This window comes from Mus caroli, unplaced genomic scaffold (assembly GCF_978045245.1).
Source record: "Mus caroli unplaced genomic scaffold, Mus_caroli_1 scaffold_3, whole genome shotgun sequence".
Lineage (NCBI taxonomy): Eukaryota > Metazoa > Chordata > Mammalia > Rodentia > Muridae > Mus > Mus caroli.
Window position 1 is genome coordinate 57205810 of NW_028227258.1, and position 26348 is coordinate 57232157.

The 26348-nt window shown below is 36.8% G+C and overlaps 1 protein-coding gene across 2 annotated transcripts in view; it reads right to left on the reverse strand.

Annotated features, from left to right (window-relative positions):
* The window catches only part of Trim33 (tripartite motif containing 33), a 69905-nt gene that overhangs the window by 25298 nt on the left and 18259 nt on the right, over positions 1-26348 (reverse strand). For both annotated transcript variants that reach the window (XM_021157625.3, XM_021157624.2), the window contains exons 2-8: positions 18203-18321; positions 17657-17801; positions 17127-17259; positions 6257-6373; positions 4208-4322; positions 2728-2874; positions 2050-2167 (exon numbers count right to left, since the gene is read on the reverse strand). In XM_021157625.3, coding sequence (XP_021013284.1) covers positions 2050-2167; positions 2728-2874; positions 4208-4322; positions 6257-6373; positions 17127-17259; positions 17657-17801; positions 18203-18321 — 894 coding nt within the window. The remainder of the gene's footprint in view (positions 1-2049; positions 2168-2727; positions 2875-4207; positions 4323-6256; positions 6374-17126; positions 17260-17656; positions 17802-18202; positions 18322-26348) is intronic.

Sequence of the window (26348 nt, forward strand, 5' to 3'; positions counted from 1 at the left end):
TGAGGGTTTAAAAAAATAAGAAGGATTTACAAATAATCAACTAAATTGCCCACTTCAAAGATGAATCACTATCTTTTCCTCCTTCTGACAATTAGCACCTCAGAGCATCCAACAGTACATCGCAAATGAGAGCTAGGTTTGATGAAGCTAATTAGAAGCCCCTTGAGCCCTCCCACAGATAAGTTCATTATTCAGAATACACTATCTGTTCTTAGACCTGTGTGGGTGTGGTGTATGTTTGCAAGTGCATGTTTTTGGAGGGAGGCGTGGATGGTTGTGGGCATGCACAACAGTGCACATGTGGAGGTCAGAGGACAACCTTTGGATGTCAGTCCTCACCTTTCCAGCTAGTTTGAGGCACGGTGTCTTTGCTGCTGCATAACCCAGGCTAGCTGGCTGGAGACTGAAAGAGACATTATTAGAGGAAGGATCCAGTCAGTCTGAACCAATTCTTCCATGACAAAGACTCCAGGATATATTCATGATTGTTGCTATACTGATTCTATTCTATATTCTTTTTCTCTTTGTAACGTTTCTTTCCTTTCTTCTCTCTTTTTCTCTTTCTTTCTCTTTCTTTCTTTCTTTCCTTCTTTCTTTCTTTCTCTCTTTCTTTCTAAATGTGTACAGGTGTTTTGACTATATATGTCTGTGCACCAACCACTGTATGCCTGCTTACCCAAAGAGATTAGAAGAGGCTACCAGATCCCTTGGAACTCAAGTTACAGACAGTTGTGAGCTGTCATGTGGGTGCTGAGAATTAAATCTGGGTCCTCTAAAGGGTAGCCAGTACTCTTAACCACTGAGCAATCTCCCCATCTGCTTTTCAATTGCCAATGTTAAGGGTGAAACAATACCCAGCTACCAAATAATTTTCTGTGGAAATTCTGAACACTTTAAATCATTTATACCTTTAAACTAGTTATTTCCCTTTCTTTCTATAGTCATTTTCTTTGAGGTAATATTGGCCGGCCACAAAGAAAAAAATCTTGTTGCAAGTAATTTTTGTAAAAAACTTTTTGAAAATGCAGTATAAAATGAAATATACACATACACACACACTCACATTCATTCCCTCCTAAACCCCCTTCTCTCTCCTAGTAAGCCAAACAACAGTGTTTTTCTGGTGCTACATCTAAAGTCAAAATTGAGTATCTTTTTTCTGTTTGCCCAAATAATGTTATTTTAAACAGTAAAATTCGAATCTCAAGGGCGTGATTACTTTGGAAGTGGAAATATTCAAATGGATGGCAGACTTCATTCTGAGTCATACTGTCTCATTCCATTTTACTGTAAGAGAAGGGGTCTTACAAACGCATAGGCTCAAGGAACCCTCCTGTCTCAGTCTCCTTAGTAGCTAAAATTACAAAAGTCACTTGCTTGGCTTTTTGTTTACTCTCCAACTTTCACCCATCATCTTTAGGTCAATAATATGGAGAAACAAAAGCAAAATCTAGGCTAGGTGGTGGTGGCACATGCCTTTAATCCCAGCACTTGGGAGGCAGAGGCAGGCAGATTTCTGAGTTCGAGCCCAGCCTGGTCTACAAAGTGAGTTTCAGGACAGCCAGGCCTATACCGAGAAACCCTGTCTGGAAAAACAAAACAAAAAAACAAAAAAAGCAAAATCTATTTTGTTACCCAGTGAAAAGAGTTCCTTTTGTCTAACATTCCTTGGAATGTGGTTATAACACTTCAGTGAACTCAAGTTCCTTCGCCATTGAACCACCTGAATAATTAAACTCCTAAATATCTAAATAATTATTCAGAGAATAATCATTTACTAAGTGAATATTAATTTTGAAAAAGAATGGGTAGAAATGGACCCCATGGAAAAGCACTCCACCAGGATTAAGGAGTCATGCTGGAGGACAGGGTTCAAGCCCCAGCACCAAGATCTAAAAAACAGCCTAGACTTAAAGAGAGTTTCCAATACCTAACACATTTCTTACATCACTCACATCTTATAGTTTAAAAACTGTATCAAGAATCTGCTAAAATGGTTTCTCCTGTCAACTTTATAGTCCAAATCATATCCATGAAATGACTTCTCACCTAAATTCACTACATTTTTGGCCCAGAAGGTGGGATCACAATGGAAACGAATTGCTCCATTGGCAGCAGGAACAGGATCACATCGTGCTTTCAAAATATGACGTAACTGAAAAGTAATCTTCAAGGGAAAAAATTCACATTAGTATTAAAATTAAATGTTAATTGAAGAAGCATATTAGAGACATTTTTTTAAGTTCATAAAGCTGCAGATAGCACAGAAGACAGTGTCGACGTCTAAGTTAGCAAGCACATGAGAAGCACATACTTCAGTTTTTGCCACACTTGATAATAAACTGCAATGAGATACTAAGTATCCTCAAAAAACGACATATGGCATGAGAGTCCAGGAAAATGACAGAAATACAATTAATCAAAAGTAAATGGGAATAACAGAAAGATAAAAAATTTTCCAGCTCTGAGTCAGAGAATTGATATGAAATTAATTCAGGTTAACTTTGAACTCTTGAGTCAATCCAATTCCAAATGCAGGCTGGAATTATAGTTATATACCATCATGATCAGCTTTCCTGAATCTATATATAAAAATGGTTACATTTGCCAAAATAAATAATTATCCTTTGAACAGGTTTTTGTATTTACAATATACACGTTCTACACTTGTAAATAATTCGTCCATTGGGTAAAAAATAAATTAGGTAATAAAAAAAGAAGTCTCACCAGACGCTTGCTATAAAGTAGTGCCGTGCTGCTGCCACTCGCAATGGCCCAGTTTGTAAAGTTCATAACATGCTTCACCTGCCGGGAGAGGCCTGTGATGTCATTCTGCTGCTGTAGTAACTTCATCTGTCTTTCTTTTGTAACATTCTGAAATAGAATAATAGCTTCACTGAAGAATTAAAAAATTTTTTTCACAAAATTTACTATCTACTACTACCCCTACTATCTACTGCAAAAATTACATAAGAGAAACCTGTAATTATTTAATGAGTCCATAAACAATCAGAGAGAAAGCAACTAAGAAAATGTTCAAGACTTTTATTCTCACCACTGCTTTTCCATGCAAGATGTGTTTAAAAGACAAAAATTAAATTATTGTGCTCACAAGATTCTTTCATTTGCATGTAACTATGAGTCTCTTGTCTTTAAAGGGGTCTATGAATAAATAGAATAGAAAAACCTCTAAGGACAATCTAAGGTTAATGGAAATTATTCGACTACATACTTTAAAGCTACAACTTTTCAGTGGCACATAATGTACACCCTCAAGATCATATAAACCTACATAAGAGCATAAAATGTTCAAATAAGAATGTTTATGTTTTAAAAACCTTAACTGCTATAAAATTCACATTTGAAATTTTCTGAGAACACATCAAACTGCAGTAAAGATTTACCCAAAACTTGATTTGGGGCTGGCCAGTGGTGGCACATGCCTTTAATCCCAGCACAGGAGACACAGAGGCAAACAGATCTGAATTTGAGGCCACCCTGGTCTACATACAGAATGAGTTTCAGAATATTCAGGGCTACACAGAGAAGCCCTGTCTTGAATTTAAAAGGAAAAAAAAAAAAGCCTAAAACCTTCTTTTAGATTTCAAAACTACACAAGATCCTCAGAAACTATTCACATACCAATTTCAAAATATGAAACATAATAAATAATATAGAATCATTTAAGGTTTATATATTCAAAATGTGGAACATTTTTGGCCAATTACAAAAATACATAAATGGTTCAATCATAAGCTCAGATGTATTCATATAAAGAAGTTAAAAAGGCCTCTTGCTAGGAAGGAAATAAGTTCAAAGTGCTTGCTTTGTCTTCATTTACATCATGTTTTAGTAATAACTCTCTCCTAAGATGGTTATCACTATTACCAAGTTATATGGCTTTAAAACAAACAAACAAACCAGTGTTTTACGTCAGGCATGGTGGTACACACCTTTAATTCCAGCACTTGGGAGACAGGTTCTATAGGTTCAAGACTAGTATGATGATTTCCAAGCTCACCAGTGCTATTAAAATGAGCTATAGAGTAACTAAATAAAATTCTCATTCTGAATAGAAAATTAACAAACAAACAAAAAAGACATTTTCTATCTTACCTTTTCAAAACCATTTAAGAGCACTTTCAATAAACATTGAGAACAGCTGAAGAACAGGAGACGCATTTTTAATTTTTGCTTTAAACCATACCTCTAGCTGTTGTAAGAGAGATTTTCCTTTCTTATTAATTTCATTGATAAGGGTGAAGATGGCCACTTTAATTTCCTGTTCTACACGTTTGTTAGTCTCATTTACTTCTTTAATCCTGAATAAGAGAAATGTACCATTAGGTCATCAACTCAACCTATGTCTATGACAACAGTTACAGAAATTCACCCAACTAGGCACTTTATACAAAGTAATTGAAGTTAAAATTTGTCAAAGTGTACTTAAAAACTAATGGGAGGAGGGCAGCTAGAGGCAGCTCAGAGGTTAAGAGCTTTTGCAGAGACCCAGGTTCAATTCCTAGAACCAGAATGGCAACTCAGAAGCATTTGTGAGATTGAGGAGATCCAACTTCTCATTCTGGTCTCTTCAAGAACCAGGCGTGCAGTGTGCATATACATACACACAGGCAAACACCCACACATATCAAATAAATTTTTAAATAAAAAAAATAATAGTGTGGGCTGGAAAGATTGCTCTGTGCTTAGAGTACCTAACACTCTTGCAGAGGACCTGGATTCATTGCTAGCCCCCGCCAGGATGGACTCTGGGCAGCAGTAAGTAAGTGCTGCTGTACCAGCTCTCCCATCTTGCCTTTTATTTTCTTTTGGTCTCACTATAGATGAAAATTTCCATTATACATAAGCTATTATTTTCCTTCATTCAAATACTTAATACCCTTGTATATCTTATTATGTGTTGTCTTAGCCATCACAAACTAATAGATTTTACCATTCAAGACAAAGCTTCAATGTTGAGTTTTCACAATAAACACAATCTAACTCTATTTATACTTTCAGCCATTTCCAGGTTTAAAGTGTGCCAGTTATACGTGTCAAACATTGTAACCTAATAAACTGGCCCTCTTTAGAAATTCTTACCACTCATCCTATAAATAATCTTGTTTGCTTATAAGTGTATCTAAACAGAATAGTGATAAAATAATGAGGGCTAGAGAGTTGGCCCAGTGGTTAAGACCACATATTCTTGCAAAGGACCCAGATTTGATTCCCCACACCTACATGGAGGCTCACCGCTTCCTCAGGCACTAGAAATGCATGTGGTAAACAGATATACTGCAGGCAAAGCACTCATACACACAAAATGAATCTTTAAAAAAAAAAGAACATCTTTAAAAATAATTATAATGAAGATGATGGTAATAGTAGCTAATAACGTAGGACACCAAATCTGTATTATATATTCACCTTATACATAATGCTGCTAATGAAATAAGTAGTTCTGAATGCTTGTTTGATAATATATTTGTTCACTACTGGGATTTCTGTTGTTTTGAGTGCACACCCATGCGTGCATGTTTTATATCTGCATGGATGCGTGCGTGTGTGTGTGTGTGTGTGTGTGTGTGTGAGTACAGAGGAGGGGCCAGATAAAGATGTTGGATGCTGGCTCTATAACTTTCCTCTTATTTCCATGAGATGGTCTCACACTAAGCCTACAGCTGGGCTGGTGTGCAGCAAACCCCAGTCATTCTTCTGTCTTAATACTGTATTTTCTATACAATCTTTGCTTTTAATTTTGTAATTCAGTGTCCTCCATATTAACTCATTTTCCAAGTTCAAAGAATATATAGATTGAAGCCTTATTAATTATAAAAGGTCAAAGATGTCCAGCCATGGTGGTGAATGACTTTAATCCCAGCACTCCAGAGGCAGGTACATCTCTTGAGTTTGAGACCAGCTTAGTTTACAAAATGACTTCTAAGACAGTCAAGAGGCTACACAGAAGAACTCTGTCTCAAAAAAAAAAAGAAAGAAAGAAAGAAAGAAAGAAAGAAAGAAAGAAAGAAAGAAAGAAAAAGGCAGAAGATCAAAGACATATCCTAAAATTTTAAAATATTTTTGTAAACTTGTTCAGTTAATAAATACACGAACTTCAAATTGTATCATTTCATCTATTAAAAATTGTATCTTCTACATATGTCTAATGTGGTAAGAAAATAAGTTTAATTTGGATGCATTCTTTCTTAACAAACTTTACAACAAGATTACATGTTTTATGCAACAGGCTTACCTATTCTGTACTTGTGTGGCTGCAAAATGAACATAGTTCTTCTTTTCCAGAAGCTTGGCCAACAGATTTTCAATCGCACCTTTCTGATTTTGAAAAGCCTCTTCTAAAAACTGATACCTTAAAACAAACAAACAAAACACTATATGTGAAACCGAAACTTTATAATTAAGATTTAGGAAGTGAGTTACATGAGAAAACCTTGAAATAACTCTATCTGCTGGTCACCTGTCTAGTACTACAACAGCCATTTAATGCCATCTGCCTGAAACAGCCATTATGAAAGAAAAATTTCCTCGGAAAACTGTAAGTGGTCTGACTTACATCAGAAGTTTTAACTGAGGGTTCTATTTTTTTTTTAAACCTGTATAAGATACATACAATTTAAGTCATAAAGTACAACATAATAAAATGCCATCAAAATTACTGAAGTCCCAAACACTGCTACCAGTCAAATATACATAAACTCAATGACTGAGTTCTGTAAATCAAGTTCATGTTCTAAGCAAATACTCCAAAGCTTATGGACTCCCACAAACCTAAGTAAGCATTTTAAAATAGATCTACAGTCACAATGCACATGCATGCTGCATCTGGTTTGTTTGTTTTTTTTTTTTAAACAGGCATATCGCCCTTAACTTTTTTTTTTTTTTAAGATTTATTTATTTACTATTATGTAAGTACACTGTAGCTGTCTTCAGACACACCAGAAGAGGGAGTCAGATCTCATTACAGATGGTTGTGAGCCACCATGTGGTTGCTGGGATTTGAACTCTGGACCTTCGGAAAAGCAGTCGGGTGCTCTTATCCACTGAGCCATCTCACTAGCCCCTGCATCTGGTTTTCTTACCTACTATGTTTCATGAGGCTTTCCAAAGGAATTCTATCAAATAAAGATATCAATGTAGCTTTACTCTACCAATGTCAATAGTTGGTTGATATGTGCTCAAACTTTCTAATTATAACGCTAGAAATTTAGATTTAATACTAAGGTCCAGAGCCCTTGGCTACCAGATATTAGAATAATAGACTGCATTTTATAAATTATTCATTAAATCAACAAATTCCTAGTTTCTTCTGCATACTTGTCTCTTTGTTGTTGTTCAGTATACTTTCTATGTAAGTAAAAAGACCCCATGGCTCAAATTATAGTAATAGTTCTGCACAAATATACCACACTGTGATGAGATATAATCTGTACCAAAAATGTAATGTCTAAGAAAATGGCTTTCAGACCTAGGAAAGCTTCACAGAGAAATCCTAACAGTTGACTGTTTAGTACGTTACTTACCAAAATTTCAACAGGATCAAAGAATATTCAAATGTCAAAAGATGGACAAAATCTAATTTAAAATAAACTAAATATTAAGGGCCAGGTATAGCATGCCATTTCTTTGTTTTGTTCTCGAAGTAACATGAAGCCTTTGAATAATTCTAAGCAGAATGCGAAAATTCAGAACTCAAGGAAGATCATACAACAGAAATAGAAGACTAAAAATATCAAACCTAAATGAGACAGTATAAAAAGAACAATTAAAACTCTTAAGATGGAAGCACAGGCAGGAGATCGGGGCACTTTTACTAGTTAGTATAGTCAAAAATGCTAAAATAATTGACATTTGGGAGGCATCATGTTTTAGTGATGTGTGAGGTCAATTAAGGCAATGTTAATAGTACAACAACAAAATTAGATGAGCCCACTGGTACATACAATAGTGGCATAAAAGTTACTGGGGTAACCAATTACATTGGAGTCAGATTTTAACATCTATTACACAGATAGAACTTGAGCACCATACTGAATATTGACCATGGCTCGGGAGGTCATCGGCCCTAGTCAAGAACCCTACTACTGCTCTTATGCTAAACAAGTTGTTCCTTCTCTAAATACTTATGCTCAGATTCATGGATTAGACCTTCCTTCCATCTTGACCAGAAAAGCTTCTCCCTGCAATACTCAGCAGTAATGCTGATACTTGTAACTGGTCAAAGTGCTAAGAATAAGTCTCTACTGAGTGGTGAGCCCTAAATGAGACACCTGCATCAATGCCACCATATCATAACTCCTACCCCAACTGAAATACTATCACAAAAGGACTTAAGAATATAAGAGCCAGAGGATAGAAAGGAGAACTGTAGGACTGGAGAGATGGCTCAGCGACTGACTGCTCTTCCAAAAGTCCTGAGTTCAATTCCCAGCAACCACATGTGGCCACAACCATCTGTAACAGGATCTGGTGCCCTCTTCCAGTGTGTCTGAAGACAGAAACAGTGTACTCACATACATAAAAATAAAATCTTTAAAAAAAAAATTTTTTTAAATACAGTCATGTACTACATGATGCTGTTTTAGTCAAGAATAGACAGCATTTTCATCAGACTATAATGACGTAAAATTTCTATATTATGTATCTGTTTAAAGCATAAGTCTTATTGTAGAGATAAGTTTTAAAGTTTTTTAAAAAAATGTTTATAATTCATGTTTTAAAATTTAGTGCAGCCCAAGTATACAAGACAGGCCTTATATACATTGTAGTATTTTGAGGTCCTGGGCCTTCATATTGACTTACCTCTTATTAACTCGTCCAGAGCAACTTTCAGGCCTGCAACTTCTATTTGTGGTGTCTTATAGATCTAAGATTTTAATCTCTTATGTCATGTATTTGCTGTATTTGCAGGGACTGTACAGTGACTTCCAGGTTAGCTAGTCTGAGCTATAGAGACCCTATCTCAGGAAATGGAAAGAAAAAAGAAATAAATAAAAACCTACAAAGACTAAGGAATCTAAGAGAAGAAATTGCTATGTATTGCAATTGCCAGCCACTAAGGTAATAGCATTCTACAGTTAACAACGGAGTTAAAAAACTACAATCTTTAAGAGATGAAGGGAATGACTTCAGACACTTTTAGAGAGTAGCAATGGTAAGTGGTTATAGATCAGGGCATGATTTTAAAATATGGAGATCTGGAGGGAGAAGAAAGGATGGGCTAAATAACAGCAAGAACTATCTCATAAGGTCCAATGATAGAACATGAAAAAGACTAATTAAGAGGACCACAAGGCAATTGAGATCTAATTGTAGGGGAAAGAACCTAGAAAAGGGTGGAAGAAGAGGTTGAGGATACAATCTACTGGTGGCAAACCAACGAGTGAACAAAGAAGAGACAAGACTCATGATGAGTCTTACAGGAAATAATCTATTATGAATGATAACAGGGAATATAGTACTCTCTTAGGGTCATAAGAATAAAAGATAATATTAGTCTCAGTAGACTAAAGGCTAATGGTGATAGAGACACTTCAAAAGATGAGAGCAAATAAAACATCTTCAGCCCAGATAGGAATGGTAAGCAGAATACAACCTTTGCATGACTATTTCAAGAGAAAAAAGACTCACTCACTCTAGGTATGCATGCTCCATTTTATGGCACACTGAGATTCTCTAATAGTTGCCCATGAACATCATTAGTTTTAAGATTGCCTTATTTTTATGTGTATGAGTGGCAGGAGTCTACAGAATCCCCTGTAACTGGAGATGCTGGCAGCTGTAAGGGGAACCTAGGTCCTCTAAGAGTCTTTTGGTTGTTTTGTTTTTGAGACCCAGTAGCTTTGGCTGTCCTAGAACTCACTGCTAACCAGGCCTAGAACTCATTCATAGAGATCACCAAACTCTGCCTCCTAAATGCCAGGATTCATGGTATGTGCCACCACACCTAGCTAACACTAATTTTTCAGGGGCTAATGACATTTTTTTAAATGACCCAATACAACCAATTAAAAATCTGTAGTTCTAGTTTTAATTTTCATTCTCAGTCTAACAAATTATCTTTATCATTTATGGCATTCCTCTTTCTTCTTGTCTCTTACTTTACCAACTTAATTTGGTGACAACATCCTCCAGAGATAAACTGTCATAGAGATGACTAATGTCACAAAGCACTCTAGTCCCAAGAACTTACCTAAATGCCAATATAAACAGAAAGCTAAACTGTAGGGTTTTGTGGCTATGATTTAATACTGAATCTTTATGGTTCTTTACATCTTTCTCAAGTGGAGTAAATACCATGAAATGGTGTTTATGTTTTGACTAACTTTTGCCAATAGACTGACACGTATTTCATGGTGATAAATGAGAAAGACCACCACTGTCTACATAGACATAATAATTCAGAACTTCAAGTTTTCTTATTTTACTTTATATTTCACTACACATATTATCTGAGTTCTTTCAGAATGTCACTAATATCAAAACATAAATAAAAAAATAATGGGTAAACAGGGTCCACACATTTCAAACCTCTATGTTCAAGAGTCACCTGTATATCATGAAGGGTTAAAAAGTCAGTAGTACATAAAGGATACTAAACTATGTCACAGGGAAACCCAAAACATACTAAGAGTCTTAAAACTCATTGTCCTAACAGCTGTTAAAGCTAAATCCTAACACATAATAAAGTTAGACTAGGAAGTAATGAATAAAAACTAAAGACTAGCAATGTATTTTTAAAAAAAAGCAAAAATAAAAATGATTTTAAACAGACTTAATGTAATGTGTTTATATTTGTTTTACTTGAACGTAATCACTAGGATGAATAGCATGTCTAATTGGTGAACATTTCACCTGCCTAGTATTATAGATAGCCAGATGGTGGGGGCTAATGGGTTTAATCCCAGCACTGAGGAGGCTAAGGCAGGTAGACAGATCTGAGTTCAAGGACAGCCTGGTCTATAGAGTGGTTCCAAGATAACTAGAACTACATAGAGAAAGCCTGTCTCTAAAAACAAAATAAACAAACAAACAAATAAAAGAAGCATGGAAGTTCACCCAAATGACAATCTTGACATGTTAATTAGAAACCACTATAACTACTCCAAGTACAGACATTATTAAGACAGAATAAACCTAGTAAACAATTTTTAAAAAGAAAAAAAGAGCAGCTAGTGCGAATATATTCTCTGCACAACAACCCTGGTACAGACTATTTAAAAGGTGAATGGGTCAGAAAGACTAAAAAGAATAAAACTTGGAAGAAGTAAGGCCACCACCTCAGCAGTCCATGATATGGTCTTAGCTTCAAAAGCTAAAACAGGCCCAAACAGTCACACTCAGTGATTGTTCTTGCTCATGTGTCCCCACTTTACTATGGTTCCCCATCACGAACATGTTTCTATGTAGAAAGAGTCAACTGTACCATGCCTTCATATAAGAAGAATCCAATTCATAGTTAATATATATTTATTATCTACTGCGTAATTTCAAATCACCATCTTACTGTCATGATTTGGTTAAGAGACTTGTTGCAGACAGGTCTCCGGTGTAATAATACACTATATTAACAGTACTAAGAGTGATTTAAATGCAATGGTTAATATACGTGCTCAATGGAGGCTCACTAATAAACTCAATGAAAGTTTCTAAAGGCTTGTCCAAATAGCTGAATTCTTAGAAATAGCCTGCCAAGTATGGTATTTCACAGATTAAAAAATTGCTTTCGCCGGGCGTGGTGGCGCACGCCTTTAATCCCAGCACTCGGGAGGCAGAGGCAGGCGGATTTCTGAGTTCGAGGCCAGCCTGGTCTACAAAGTGAGTGCCAGGACAGCCAGGGCTACACAGAGAAACCCTGTCTCGAAAAACCAAAAAAAAAAAAAAAAATGCTTTCATCATCTATCCTAAAAACTAAATAAAAAGCCCAGGATTTATTTGATTTTTTTTTTTTTTTGGATTTTAAAACATGTCTATTTTACATATGGGACTATCATTAGCACCTTAATATTAGTAAAATTTCCAGCAGGCTAGGAGGTGTCAGAGCAGGTAAAAGCACTATATCTGTAGTCCCACACACCTACAGTGAGATGAGGCAGAGATAGAACTGACAATGGGCTTATAGGCCAGACAGCATAGAATATGTAGTGCAGTGCAGAAACAAGAGTCCTTGTCCCAGAAACAAGATGAAAAGAACGAACTAGTGAAACATTGTTCTGACCTCCAAACATGTACTGTTCACACACACATGCCCACTTCTCACGCACTAAATTTTAAATTTAAAAAAATATTAAATTAACAACTACTAGAAAGTATAGAAAGTATAGCCCTTTGCAACTGTCTACTACTGAGAGAGGATCATACCATCTACTGCATACCACATAGTGCTGGGGAAAAAAATCCCAATTCAAAATTCAAGCACTATGATTTAAGACCTGACTGGCCTACAAAGTGAGTTCCAGGACAAACAGAGCTACAGTGAAACCCTGTCTTGAAAAACCAACACACACACACTGAAAGAAGCCCATACTTAATGATGCCTGAAGAAAGGCAGGTTCTATCTATAATGCATAAGTCCAAGATTCTCAATACTCTTGGGCCACACTCAAAATACATGATATACACTTAATGTGACTTCTGGAAGTATATGACAGCACTGCTATGCAGACTATAGCTTATGGCAAAAGCCTGTAAGAGCAATCCAATGGTAAGCATTAGTATTTTGGAGCAGGAAACTTCTAGACAAAGAGAGATAATGGAGACCATTTGAAAAAAAGTTAGCTACTAATAGGCATTAGTCAAGGCTGTGTCCCTGCAGGAGATAAATTAACCCTGAAACCTGAAACAACTATCACATGTCCAAGTACTGAGAGAAACTGTAATGTAGAAAGAAATTCCACTAGAGTATCCTATAACATGTAAATATTTTTTATAGAAGAATGCAAACTAGTGCTCATTATATCTGTAAGCAAGTCCCCCCTTTCCCACAAGGGTAACTTAGGAATCAACTGAAGAGCTGCTGCATCTTTTGATTAGGATCTATCAAACTACTCTAGATGAGCAAAATATCAGTTTATAGACAACAAATACGGCCTGAGTGGCCAGCATGCTCTTTAGGTCGTCACCACTCTACTCTGCAGAGTATGCCAATTTCATTTGGGTTTTTACTACATTCTGAAAATGGTATCAAAAGTAAAAGTGGTCTTGTGGACAGATGGTGAAGAATAAAATAGAAATAAGATAATATAAAGTATGGTACACTGAAACTTATACCTTTCCTACTATAAATGAACCAAGGTATTTTGTTGTTGCTACTGAAATTTTATGAACATACTTCAACTAAATGCAGAAAAAATTTTAACATAACAGGCCTCAAAGCAGACAGACCAGTTATAACTTCTTTTTATTACTCGGAAAAAGAGCTTTTGTGGTTGTTGTTTTATTTTCTTTTGTTTTGAGACAGAGTTTCTTTGTATAGCCCTTGCTATCCTAGAACTCAATCTGTGGACCAGGCTAACTCAGTGATTCGCTTACCTCTGCCCTGGAGTGCTGGGAATAAAGGCATGTGCCACCACCATCTGGTGAGACAGAGCTTTTTAAATATTTTCCACAATCATACATCCAGGCAAAGTACAATGGGCTTGCAAGCCTGGGCACATGTGAAACCTGAGAGGCTATGGCAGGACAGCAAGTTTGAGGCCAGCATAATCTACCCAAGCAATTCTGAGGTCAGCCTAGATTACACAGCCTCAAAAAGCAAACAGTCAGAAACAAAATGAAAGTGAAAACACAAGATGCGGTACTGTGGTATTTCTCTTAACAATGGGGGACACTCTAAGTACTATATCACTAGGGAACTTCATCATTGTCCCTCTAAACTTAAAAGGGATGGCTTGAAGACTGGGCTGGTCACAAATGACCAATGATTTTACAGTCATGTCTAGCTAAGGAATCTGCATCTTTTTTAAAAAGGCAGAATGTAGGGAACTTGAAGGTCAGAGAACATATTTATACTAACAAACACATCCCTTCTCCTGGAGTTGCCCTGTGTGTCTCATCATATGGCTATTCATTTGTATCTAAAAATATCGTCCTATTTCTCAATTGTAAATTAAGGAAATCCTAGAGTGCTGTGTGAATCATAACCCAATTTACAATGGTATCTGAAGTAGGAAAGAACTTTTAATCAGTTGAACTAAACAAACTCCAGGTATATAGGTGTTATAAGTGAATTAAAGAACATCTACTTGGTGTCAGAGAGCTGTTCACACTGAGAATAAAACAAACAAACATATAAAAGCATAGAAACACCTAAAGCTGAAAGTTGGAGAAGGAAAAGAAAAGGTTTATCCCCACCCCCCACCCTTATACTCAAGACCAAACATTAAGGTTGGGTAGGATAGAACACTTAGTACTTAGAACACTAAAGAAGCAGGAGGATCCTTAAAAGTCTGAGGTCGCTGGGCAGTGGTGGTGCACGCCCTTAATCCCAGCACTTGGGAGGCAGAGGCAGGCGGATTTCTGAGTTCGAGGCCAGCCTGGTCTACAAAGTGAGTTCCAGGACACCCAAGGTTACACAGAAAAACCCTATCTCGAAAAACAAGAAAGAAAGAAAGAAAGAAAGAAAGAGAGAGAGAGAGAGAGAGAGAGAGAGAGAGAGAGAGAGAGAGAGAGAGAGAGAGAAAGAAAGAGGGAGGGAGGGGGGGAGGGGAGAGAGAGAGAGAAAGGAAGAGAAGAGAAGAGAAGAGAAGAGAAGAGAAGAGAAGAGAAGAGAAGAGAAGAGAAGAGAAGAGAAGAGAAAAGAAGAGAAGAGAAGAGAATTGAAGATTGAGGTCAGCAAGTTCTAGGCCATCTCAAAAAGAGAAGCAAGGAACAACAAAAGACAGGAACACATTAATATAATATTGGTAAAGGAAATAGACCACAGTTAATCTTCAAGTGGGAAGGGCGCTCTACCACTCCTTACCCATGAACCATCTATTCCTATAAGCAATGACAATGAAGATAATCTGTCATCTCTCTTTTCTCATGCTTTTCACCAACAATTTTATAAAACGAGGTAGCCTGAGAGATGAATCAGCAGGATAAAGACACTTACTGCTAAGCCTAACAACCTTAGTCAATTTCTGGGACTCATATGATTGGAGGACAGAACAAATTTGCAAAGCTACACTCTGACTTCCATGCTGAGCTTTACACCCCACTCCGCAAATAATTAACTGTAGTAAAAAATAAAAATATATTAAACATCGGGGTGGTAGTGGCATATACCTTTAATTCAAGTACTCAGGATGCAAAGGAAAGCAGATCTCTGAGATCAAGGCCAGCCTGATCTAAAGAATGAGTTCCAGGACAGCCAGGGCTACACAGAGAAACCCTATCTTGAAAAACTGACCAATCAATCAATCAACATATAAATAAGCAAACAAATATATAAATAAGCAAACAAGCAAACAAACACTGTATAAGAAATTTGAGGGAGGGAAAATCTGGCTGAAGCTGTGACAAAGATAAATAAATGTCTTACTAAGATAACGAGAGGACAAATAACACTGTGATGTGCCCTTAAAGGTAAAGACCTCCACAAGTTAGTCACTTCAGGTACAACACTGGTCAGGCTGCAGATGAGAGACATGAGATATGTCTGAATATAACAAATTAAAGCTATAAAGATCTAGAAAATGCCTTTTAACAGTGAGAGTTCTCTTGACCAAAAGGGCATTACTTTGATATAATCAAATATGAGCTGTTTTATATATTGTAGTATTGTAGTCTCTATACACTATGGGGAGAAATACATATAGAGACTTAGAGCATAAACACTGGTACTCATGGCTCTACCACTTGTACAAATTCCTAAAGCCTCCTGAGAGCAGGTTCTTTTACCTTTACACAGTTATAGCACCAGCACCTTAATATTTCATGAACCAAATAAGCACTTGGTACTGAGAAAAGTGCCCAGCATAAAATATAACTCAGCAATTAGATGATGACATTCAGTGAACTCAATAAATTCACTGGAGTAAACATACAGTTAAGAAACACATTCACGCCGGCCGTGGTGGCGCACGCCTTTAATCCCAGCACTCGGGAGGCGGAGGCAGGCGGATTTCTGAGTTCGAGGCCAGCCTGGTCTACAGAGTGAGTTCCAGGACGGCCAGGGCTACACAGAGAAACCCTGTCTCGAAAAAAAAAAAAAAAAAAAAGAAACATATTCACTCCAGGCATCCTTGTACATTCCTAAAACTCCCTGCTGCATCGGAGTCTGAGTGAAACAGAAGACTATAAAATAGAAACCAACGTGGGTAAGTCCGCAAGAGCTCATTAAAAGACAAGGAGGAGGAAGAAGAGGCGGCGAGGGGCACAGATCAGTTGAGGTTTGGAGTAGATGCTTATTTACTACCCTCTCACTGAGAAAATGTACTGTCATCCATCTAGACAACCTACTCTTAAAAAACACTAGATAGTTCTAGTTTTTGTAGATAAAACTATTACACCTATTATTTGTAATAAACAGATGCCATGGAAAGTGAGAAAACTTGTAAAAATTTTGTTGTGTGCCTAATTAAAAATTCTATTACAAATCTAATACAATTCTGATGAAGCAAAGATATGAATAAATACTGCTGATTCAGGTGAAATATGGTTAATAAAAAAATTATGCATTAACAGTGACTATACTAAGTAGTGCTTGTTTATATAGCTTTCCTGCAATTATACATCAAATGTGAAACCAGTGTATTTATGCTTAGCTATTAAAACATGGTATGCATGAGAACATTTATCAGTCACCTCCATACAAGTACTGCCTTTTCACATCATACATAGCCACTAGCCTAAATATATTGCATTTGGAAAAACCTTATTTCAACCATAAAACTAGTGAACAAGGAAATAACATAACTACCATCTTATTAACACAAATCCACATTAATAACAAATGTAATTAGATATGAACATGAAAAATATTGTGTTATGAAACATATATTGCTTCAAGAAATAAAATCTGGGTTTAAATACACTAAGACAAAATATGAGTACAATATTTAAGAACAAATTTATCAGTACTATTTCTAATACTTTTCTGTAAAGAATTATGACTTCTGTACCTATGTTCTTTGTGCTCCAAGAGTTGACAGTCTCTACACGTCAATCTATCACACGTTTCACAGAACAGTTTCAACTGCTCTTGTTTATGTACAGGACAAAACACTGGGCGCTGACCAGATGTTCCAACAGACTCTGTAACAAAATAAAACATTTTTAAACAATTAGATTTTTGACTAATTTTTTCTATTTTTTTAAGTGCTAGTATTCAAAGATCATAAATAAGTAGAACATGCTATTTCTAAGTTCAAACGGTTAGATGTGTCATTGAAACTATGTGTACAGGGACAAGCAAGACATCTCAGTGATAAAGGCACAGGCTGCCAAGCCTGCTTCAATCCCTGGGACTCAAATGTAGAGAGAGCCAGTTCCTGTTGAGTTGTCCTCTGACATCCACAAATAGGCACTTGTGGTACAGGTGTGTACATATGCATACACATACACAGGTGTGTACTGCCTGTACACATACACATATGCACAAGTTTTTTTTGTTTTTTTTAAACCAGCAAGACAGCAACTATATGTATCGTACCTGAGACATCTTCTTTTTTCCTGATCAGGTGGTCTTTAGTGAATTTTACTCTTTGATGTGCTTCAATGCATGTCTTACACAGCCACTCTCCACATTCTACACAAAAACCAACTGCACTTGCATTATCTTCACAACTAGTACATACCTAAAAAAGAAATAAACACTAATCTATATTACATTTGCCAAATGTAGATTAACAAAATAACTGAAAACTTTGTAACTTGCTCTTAAAAAACATTAATTATACAAAAGCATAAAATCACTGTTATTCATTTAATCTTCAAAAACATTTCTTTAGCAATAAAACATTTAGATAGGTAAAAATCTAATATTCAGAACATAAATCTATATAAAACTTAACTTTTTAAATAATAACTATTTTATTCTACCAAGTCTGAGGGTGTGGGAGAGTAATCTTTTATTTCTAATTTGAAAGATAGAGCTATAGCAGAAGTACCTAAATTACTTAATCAAATATTTTCTTATAATTTACATTTAACAACAAGAAAAATATATATGAATATAGAGAGAAACTGAGGTGCATACCTGTTCTGATTTCTCATCAGAACTGCTAGGAGCTTCAGATGTGTCTTTCACAAAATAATTATCCACAAGATCTATCTGTCTACATTCTTGACGACATACTGGACACCGTATTACACCAACTTAAAAAAAAAAAGAAGAGGAAGCAGGGGTTAATGTTCTTCAAAAGGAAAAGAAGGAAAGCCTGCATAAACCCATTGGGAAACCACTTGTGTACTACAAAAAAAGACCAAAGACATGAACAAAGCAGTTTGAGTTATTTCCCTGGAGAAAAATGATACCCATCTGGGAAAGGAAAACATGTATTAAAATGCTCCCACTAGAAATTTTTATTAAAATACAGAGTTAGCCGACAGCCCTAAAAGAAATGCTAATCTTTCAAAGCCTATAAATGGATAAAAGAAGCTGCAGCTGGGCAGTGGTGACACATGTCTTTAATCCTAGTACTTGGGAGACAGAGGTAGGCGAATCTCTGAGTTCAAGGCCAGCCTAATCTGCATAGTTCCAGGACAACTGGGGTTACATAATTAAGGCCCTGTCTCAAAGGGGGTGGGGGATGAGGAAGATCTCATCAAGGTGCTTAATACAGAATGATTTCTGAATTATTCAGAGTGAACCTGTAAGAATGAGGCAGGTGTATGTATGTATTCAGGTACCCAAAAGAGATTTAAAAAAAAAAAAAGGTGTTAGGGACTGGGCGTGGTGGCGCACGCCTTTAGTCCCAGCACTTGGGAGGCAGAGGCAGGCAGATTTCTGAGGCCAGCCTGGTCTACAGAGTGAGTTCCAGGACAGCCAGGGCTACACAGAGAAACCCTGTCTCAGAAAACAAAAAAAAAAAACAAAAAAAAAAGGGGGGGGGGTGTTTGTTAGATCTTTGGGAGCTGAAATTACAGGTAGTTTTAATTAAGCCCTGGATGAATGCTGGGAACTGAACTCTGGTCCTCTGGAAGAAGAGCAAACATTCTTAAGCACCGAGTCACCGTTCTAACACTCAGATGCAGATGAAACAGCACAGCAGCTGAATCAGATCATCAGAAGACTAGAATGATGTGCCAAGAAAGGTACCCACTAAAAGCTAAGAAGACAATGAATGAATTCTTCACCCAAAACCTGTGGAATCAGTCCTGACGACTCCCTCCAGAGCTTTTAAGAGTACGAGGTGTATGTATTCAAACTCTTGGGTGATTTTGTTGGAGCAAGAGGAAGAAAATAAACAAGCATTCTATAAAGATTAGTTTGGTACATAATATAATCTATACACGATTGTAGGAGAAAAAGCACCCATGCTTCTATCTATTCATGTTTTACTATCTATTAGACAGGATAAACTGCTGAGGTAATATATGAAACTTAAGGAATTAAAAATTAATGCAGAAGTCAATAAAACAAACTACTGGCATGTCAACCATGGCACAGAAGGTGCATATACAACGTAATTGACATGGTCTAGGCTGATGATATGGCTCAGCAGTTATGAACACAGACTGTACTTCCAGGGAACCTGGGTATGATTTCAGCACCCATGTCAGTAAACTCAAAATTGCCTGTAACTACAGTTCCAAGGTGATCCAATGCCTGTGGCCTCCAAGAGAACCTGCACTCATGTGAGCATATCCCCACACACACAAACACACATTCACATAGCTTAAAAATAAAAGACATTATGCTGGATATGATGGCAGGTGTTGCTAATCCTAAAACCTGAGAGACAGAATCATCCTAAGTTCAGGGCCAGTCTGCACTGCATAGCAAGACCCTATCCCCAAACAAATAAGCAAAACTAAAACAAATATAACCCAAAGACTCAATTTAATGTTGTGTATGGTGTATACCACACAACTCTAGAAAACACCATATGTAAAGACCAAGGAATAACAAAGTCGCCAAGAATTGCATAGTACACAAACCACAGAATCTATACAATCATTCTGACAGGAAATGAGAATGTAAACAAAATTCTCAACCTATCCAGGTATCCTGGAAAGCATATGTAGTTCCAGCTACTCAGGAGGCTGATGCACAAGAATCACTTGAGTGTGGACACTCAGCCTGGACAACTAAAGACTCACCCCACCCCCTTTTTTCAAACACTTGGCAGTACGTACACACACACACACACACACACACACCCTCATTCTAAAGCAGTGGTTCTCAACCTTCCTGATGCTGAAACCCTGTACTACAGTTGTGTTGTGGTGACCCCAACCAGAACACTATTTCATTGCTACTTCATAACTGTCATTTTGCTGCTATTATGAATCCTAATGTTTTCAAATGGTCTTAGGCAACCTCTGTGAAAGGACTGTGACACTCCACAAGGGGTTGAGACCCACAGGTTGAGAACTGCTGTTTTACAGAGACATACACACACTATGAAAACAAACCAACAAGAGTTGCTTGTATCAGCCTTTTGAAAAGTAACTAAAAGCCAAGAGGTTATGAAGGATACTTTAAGAACATGGTTACCTAGCACTAACTGTCTTTTAAACTCGGTCCCTACTTTAATTTCATTATATTTGTTTCAGATATAAAAATATTCCACTTCAAAATGTAATATTTTAAAATAGAAAATGGGGAAATGGAACAGGTCTGGCAGAAAATACTGTTCTTTACATTCTCTTAGTTCATATGATAATGGCATTTTCAAACTGGAGGAAATGCCATACAACTTTTAGTACTACTAGTTTAAAAAAAATCAGTAAAATATAGAATAAAATTATATTTACTAAGAGTTCTTAAGACTTAAAAGGCTTAACATTTGAAAACTGAACAATGCTATATAGGCGTAAACTTTCTTAAAGCATGTTCAATCATATTATATGAATGTCCACTTATAAGATGACAACTTTTAAAGATATTCCCTTCCTTAAGGGTGACACGCTAAGACGATTTCCAAGCCAAGGAGTCAACCCAAAAAAAAAAAAAAAAAGAGGGGGGCTGGTGAGATGACTCAGTGGGTAAGAGCACCCGACTGCTCTTCTGAAGGTCCAGAGTTCAAATCCCAGCAACCACATGGTGGCTCACAACCATCTGCAACGAGATCTGACTCCCTCTTCTGGAGTGTCTGAAGACAGCTACAGTGTACTTACATATAATAAATAAATAAATCTTTAAAAAAAATTTTAAAAAAAGAGGGAAGGGGGAAGAAAGGAAAAGAAAAAAAAAAAAAGTACTCATTAACTGAGGACCTAGAACTTAAATGACATAGAATAACCTAGTTACTGGAAAGTCAATCTGTACGAGCCAGCTCAGCCAGTGACTACTCTCAGAGGTTAACAGAATAGTTGACTGTCACATGAAAGCCACAATTCTCATGGACCTCACTCCATACTTTAACAATAACTATTCTAAAGTATGGGTGAGAATTTCAAGATTTTCTGATCCACAAAAACAAAACTCAACAATCCCCTCCCCCAAATGCCCATGAAAACAGTGAGGACATAGGAACAACTCTTTACCACTTCCCATCTGTCTGATCCTAGCTTCTAAATTTTATAGCATATTCAAGTATAGTGTATAAGTTTTAAATTAAGTTGATGAGAAGTTAATTATAAATAATTAATGGAAAGTAGCTTAAGTAATATATGTGTATGTATGTTTAAGTAGAGTGTATGTAGAAGCAAGGTTACTAAAAAAAAAAAAAAAGCCCACAGGAATGGGGATAAAGTGGGCTAGGCAGTAAAAGTAGAAGACATATGAAATGAAAATAGAAGTGAGACTACTAGGAGTGCAGAGATATGGAGGACAGAAGATAGGAAAAGGTTAACTAAAAGTATTAATGTATGGAGAGCCATAGAGAAGCATACATTTACATATACATATGCAAGCAAAATACTCACATACATAAAATAAATAAATCTAACAAGTAAGTTGCTGGGCATGATGGGACACTCCTTCTATCCCTGCAGTTGGGAGGATGAGACAAGAGGGTCTCAAGGTCAGCCTTGTCTACATAGCAAGCTCTAGGATAGCCAGAGATACATAGAAGAGAAACTGCTTCGAGTAAAATACGATAGATATAGGAGTGTAGGGGAGTGAGGGTGGAGTGGGGGTCGGTGGGGGGAGGGGAGAATATGAATTTAATCTTATCAGGTTAAAAGCACTTGCTTCTCTTGGAAAAGAAAGGACCAGAATTTGGTTCCCAGGGTGCTCACAAGTGCTTGTAATGCCAGCTCCAGAGATCCAATGTCCTATTCTGGCTTTTGCAGGGCAGGCACCTATATACACGTACAAACACATACACATAAATAAGTGTTTTTGAAAATTAAAGGGTTAGAGAGATGGATCAATGGTTAAGAGCACTTGTTGCTCTTGAAAAGGACCTAAATTTGGTTGCCAGTACCTACATCAGGTGACTCACAACCATCTGTAACTAGTTCTGGGTAATCCAATGCCTTCAGCCTCCTCAGGCACAACCAGTATACACATAAACATACCCATTCACATATGTTCATTTTAAAGTAAAATAAATATATAATAAATTAACTGGTTAAATTAAAAAGAACTATGTAGAGCTGGATGGCTTAGAGATTAAAAGCACTGGCTGTTCTCCAATAGGACCTGTGTTTAACTTACCCCCAGGACATTTTACAACCACCTGTAATTTTAGTTCCAGGTAATCTGATTCCCAGTTCTGGATTCTGCAGGCACATCATGCATGTGATGCAGACAAAACACTCATAAACTTTAAATAATAATCTTTAAAAAAGAAAACAATGCACCCGAATCAAATGTACTTCCATAGGGTGAAGAGAGGGTTCAGTGAGAAAGGGGACTGAGAACCTGACCTCCAGTACATACTAAAAAAAGCCAGGCACAGTGGGAGTCAGATCTGGAAGCAGAGAGGAAGATGCCCCCTGTGGTTTGCTGGCTGGCCAGCTTGGCCTCGCTGGTGAGTTCCAGGTGACAAGGGAAACCATCACCCTCCTAACATCTGTGCTATAGAATCTCTACTAAAGCCATGAGTGGCCTCTTGCTTCAGGATCTACTTCTTATCTTTTTGTCTTCCCCCATGTGAACAGATACATAGTTCTTCCTGGCTGACGCAAAGCGCACGCACGCACGCGCACTTTTTTAAAAAGGAAAAGGATACAGCTTCTGGGGAACAACAGGCAAAATTCATACACACAAAAACATAAAGAAATTACTTTATAATGATAATGGAGTAAGATTTACAACTAAGAAAATTAAGAATTCTAGATGATTATTAGGTTTCTATGTGGTTAATTTTCACTAAAAAGAAATACACCATTATTCAATAAGGAAGAGGGTTTTTTAGTCAAAATGTAACAAGTAGGTTTTGGATAAATACTATTTAACTTGATTTTCTTTTTTTTTTTTTTTTTTTGGTTTTTCGAGACAGGGTTTCTCTGTATAGCCCTGGCTGTCCTGGAACTCACTTTGTAGACCAGGCTGGCCTCGAACTCAGAAATCCGCCTGCCTCTGCCTCCCGAGTGCTGGGATTAAAGTCGTGCACCACCACCACCCGGCTTTAACTTGATTTCCAACTAAACCACTTTGATTACTAAAGAAGTAAAGGACAGAAGACTTGAGCTGGATGCGGATGTATCTCAGTAACAGGAAGCTTACCTAGCATCCATAAGGACATGAAGTTCCCAGCCTACATACAGAACCCCTGAATATGTCAGTATTTACACATCTAAGAAAAGAGTTCTAAGATGCAGAAAACAACTTTCCAACATTTCAAACTGAAGTATATACACATATAACTGAAACAAAATACTTTTCTATTAGACATTTATAATTAATTTCTCATCACTGTAATTTACTTTTAAATATTACTATATTTAATCATCAGTTCTTTGCATGACCTAACAATCTTTTTATTCAGCCCTAGCTTTTCCTTCTGGTATCTTTAAGTAGTCATTCACATTTTTTAATCATAAACAAGTCTCTCCTTCAGAAAACATGTAAAGATTTAAATAAAATACATGTCTTTTCAGTTGAAGGAAGAAACTGCCAGAATTATATGGCTTCCAATTGCTCATTGAGAGACCAGTCCAGGTGATGAGTGTCCTGTACATTAAATTTTAGAAAGTCTGAATTAAATAATCCAGGTAATTAAGAACTGAAATATAGCTCAGGGTAAAGCATTCCCCCTGAGCTTGTAAATCCTGTGTTCAATCACCTGCCCTGCAAAGTAGCAAAAGGTAGAGGTTAAAAACAAAAAGAATATGAAAAGCTAGAGGTAAGAAGTGTTAAAAAAAAACTATGACAAAACAACTGGCAACAAGTAAAACGACAGAATGGCCATGAGAAGCCAAATAAATAAACAGTACTTGATATAGGTAAAATTGGGTAGGGGCTGAAGAAGAGCACTGGTTGTTCTTGCAGAGGACCTGGGTTCAATTCCACCAGTATCGGACATGACAGCTCACAGCTACCTATAATTCTAGTTTCAGAAGATCTAATGCCCTCTTCTAGCCTCAGAATGAACTGTATGCACATGGTTCCCAGACATATTTGCAGAGAAACACCTTTACAAATAAATTTTAATAAAGAAAAAAATTTGGTATACATTATACAAAAATAACTTATGAACTGGCTCAACCTCTAAAAGAATACCATATAGCAACATGTTTATATTATGTTCATAAATATCCAGAAAACTTCCACAAGTCAGTGTTAGCACTGTGCATAAAAATATCGAATTTATATTTATGTGGCTATATGGGTGAAGAAAGAAGAAGAAAATAGAAAGAAGAAAGAAGAAGGAGGAATGGAAAGGAAAGAAAAGGAAAGAAAACCTGAGTTTAAAAAAATGAAGGATGGGGAGAGAAGGAGGAAGAAAGGGAGAGGGGGAAGTGACTGCAATGGTGAACAGCAGCAATAAGAATTCTTAGAAAAATTCAATTAAAAGGAAAAGGCTCTGCAAGAATAAATCTTGAAAGTATTAGAACAACAACAGAAGCAGAAGGAAGGTCAAATTACAAATATAACCATAGAAGACTCAAAAGCAAAGAACAAAACCAGAAAAATGAAGAAAACAAAGTAAACAATCTTCAGGATAGGAAAAATATCTGCAGATTAATCATCTGACCCTGGAATTAACAACAGCAAACACCGGTAGTAGTTGTAATCCAAACTAAAAATGGGCAAATAAAGGATGAAGCTCAGTAACAGAGCACTAGCCTAGCACGCAATCAGATCACAACAAATGAAATGGAAACATGATCTAGATACTTCTCAAAGCATACAAGATGGTCAGCAACTATATAAAAATTGTTCAAGGATTGTTAAGACGGCTCAGAATGTAAAGCTGCTTGCCAGCAAGCCCAAAGGCCTGAATTCAAAGTCCCATGATCCACTCACAGGGTAGAAGAAAATAACTGCCCAAAAGTCATTTTCCATCTTCTGTCGTCTACATTTGTACACACACATACAAAATGTAATGAAAAATTTACACCATTGATAACAAAAAAATACAAACCAACACCACAACAATGAGTTATGATCTTTCTCTAGTTGGAATAGCTAGTATCAAAAAGGCAAACTATAAATGCAGTTGGGGAAGCAAAAGAGAAACTCTTATGCACTGTTATTGAGAATATACAATTAGCACAGCAATTGTACAAAACAATATGGAGGCTCTTAAAAACTAACACATCCTTTTAATTCAGCTATCCCATTCGTGGGTATATAGCCAAAGGAAATGAAATCAAGATGTTCTAGAGATATCTGAAATCCCCTTGTCTACTGCACCACTAGTATGGAATAAAACAAAGTGTCCATCAATAGGTAAATAGATTTTTTAAATGTGGTAAACATACATGAACCAATAGGTATCCCCCTAACCCCAAAGACTAAATGCTTGGCTCAGGAAGGGGCACATTAGGAGGTGTGTCCTTGTTGGGGGAAGTGTGTTATTGTGGAGGCAGGCTTTGAGGTCTCATAGAAACTCAAGCTATGCCCAGTGTGACAGTCTCCTGCTGTTGCCTGCAGATCAAGACATAGAACTCTCTGCTCCTCCAGCACCATGTCTGCCTTCACACTGCAATGTTTCCCACCATGGTGATAATGGACTAAACCTCTGAAATTATAAGCCAGCCCCAATTAAATGCTTTTCTTTGTAGGAATTGTCTGGCCATTTCTCAAAATGTTACTCTACTTTTAGTAAAATTTTAAAAGG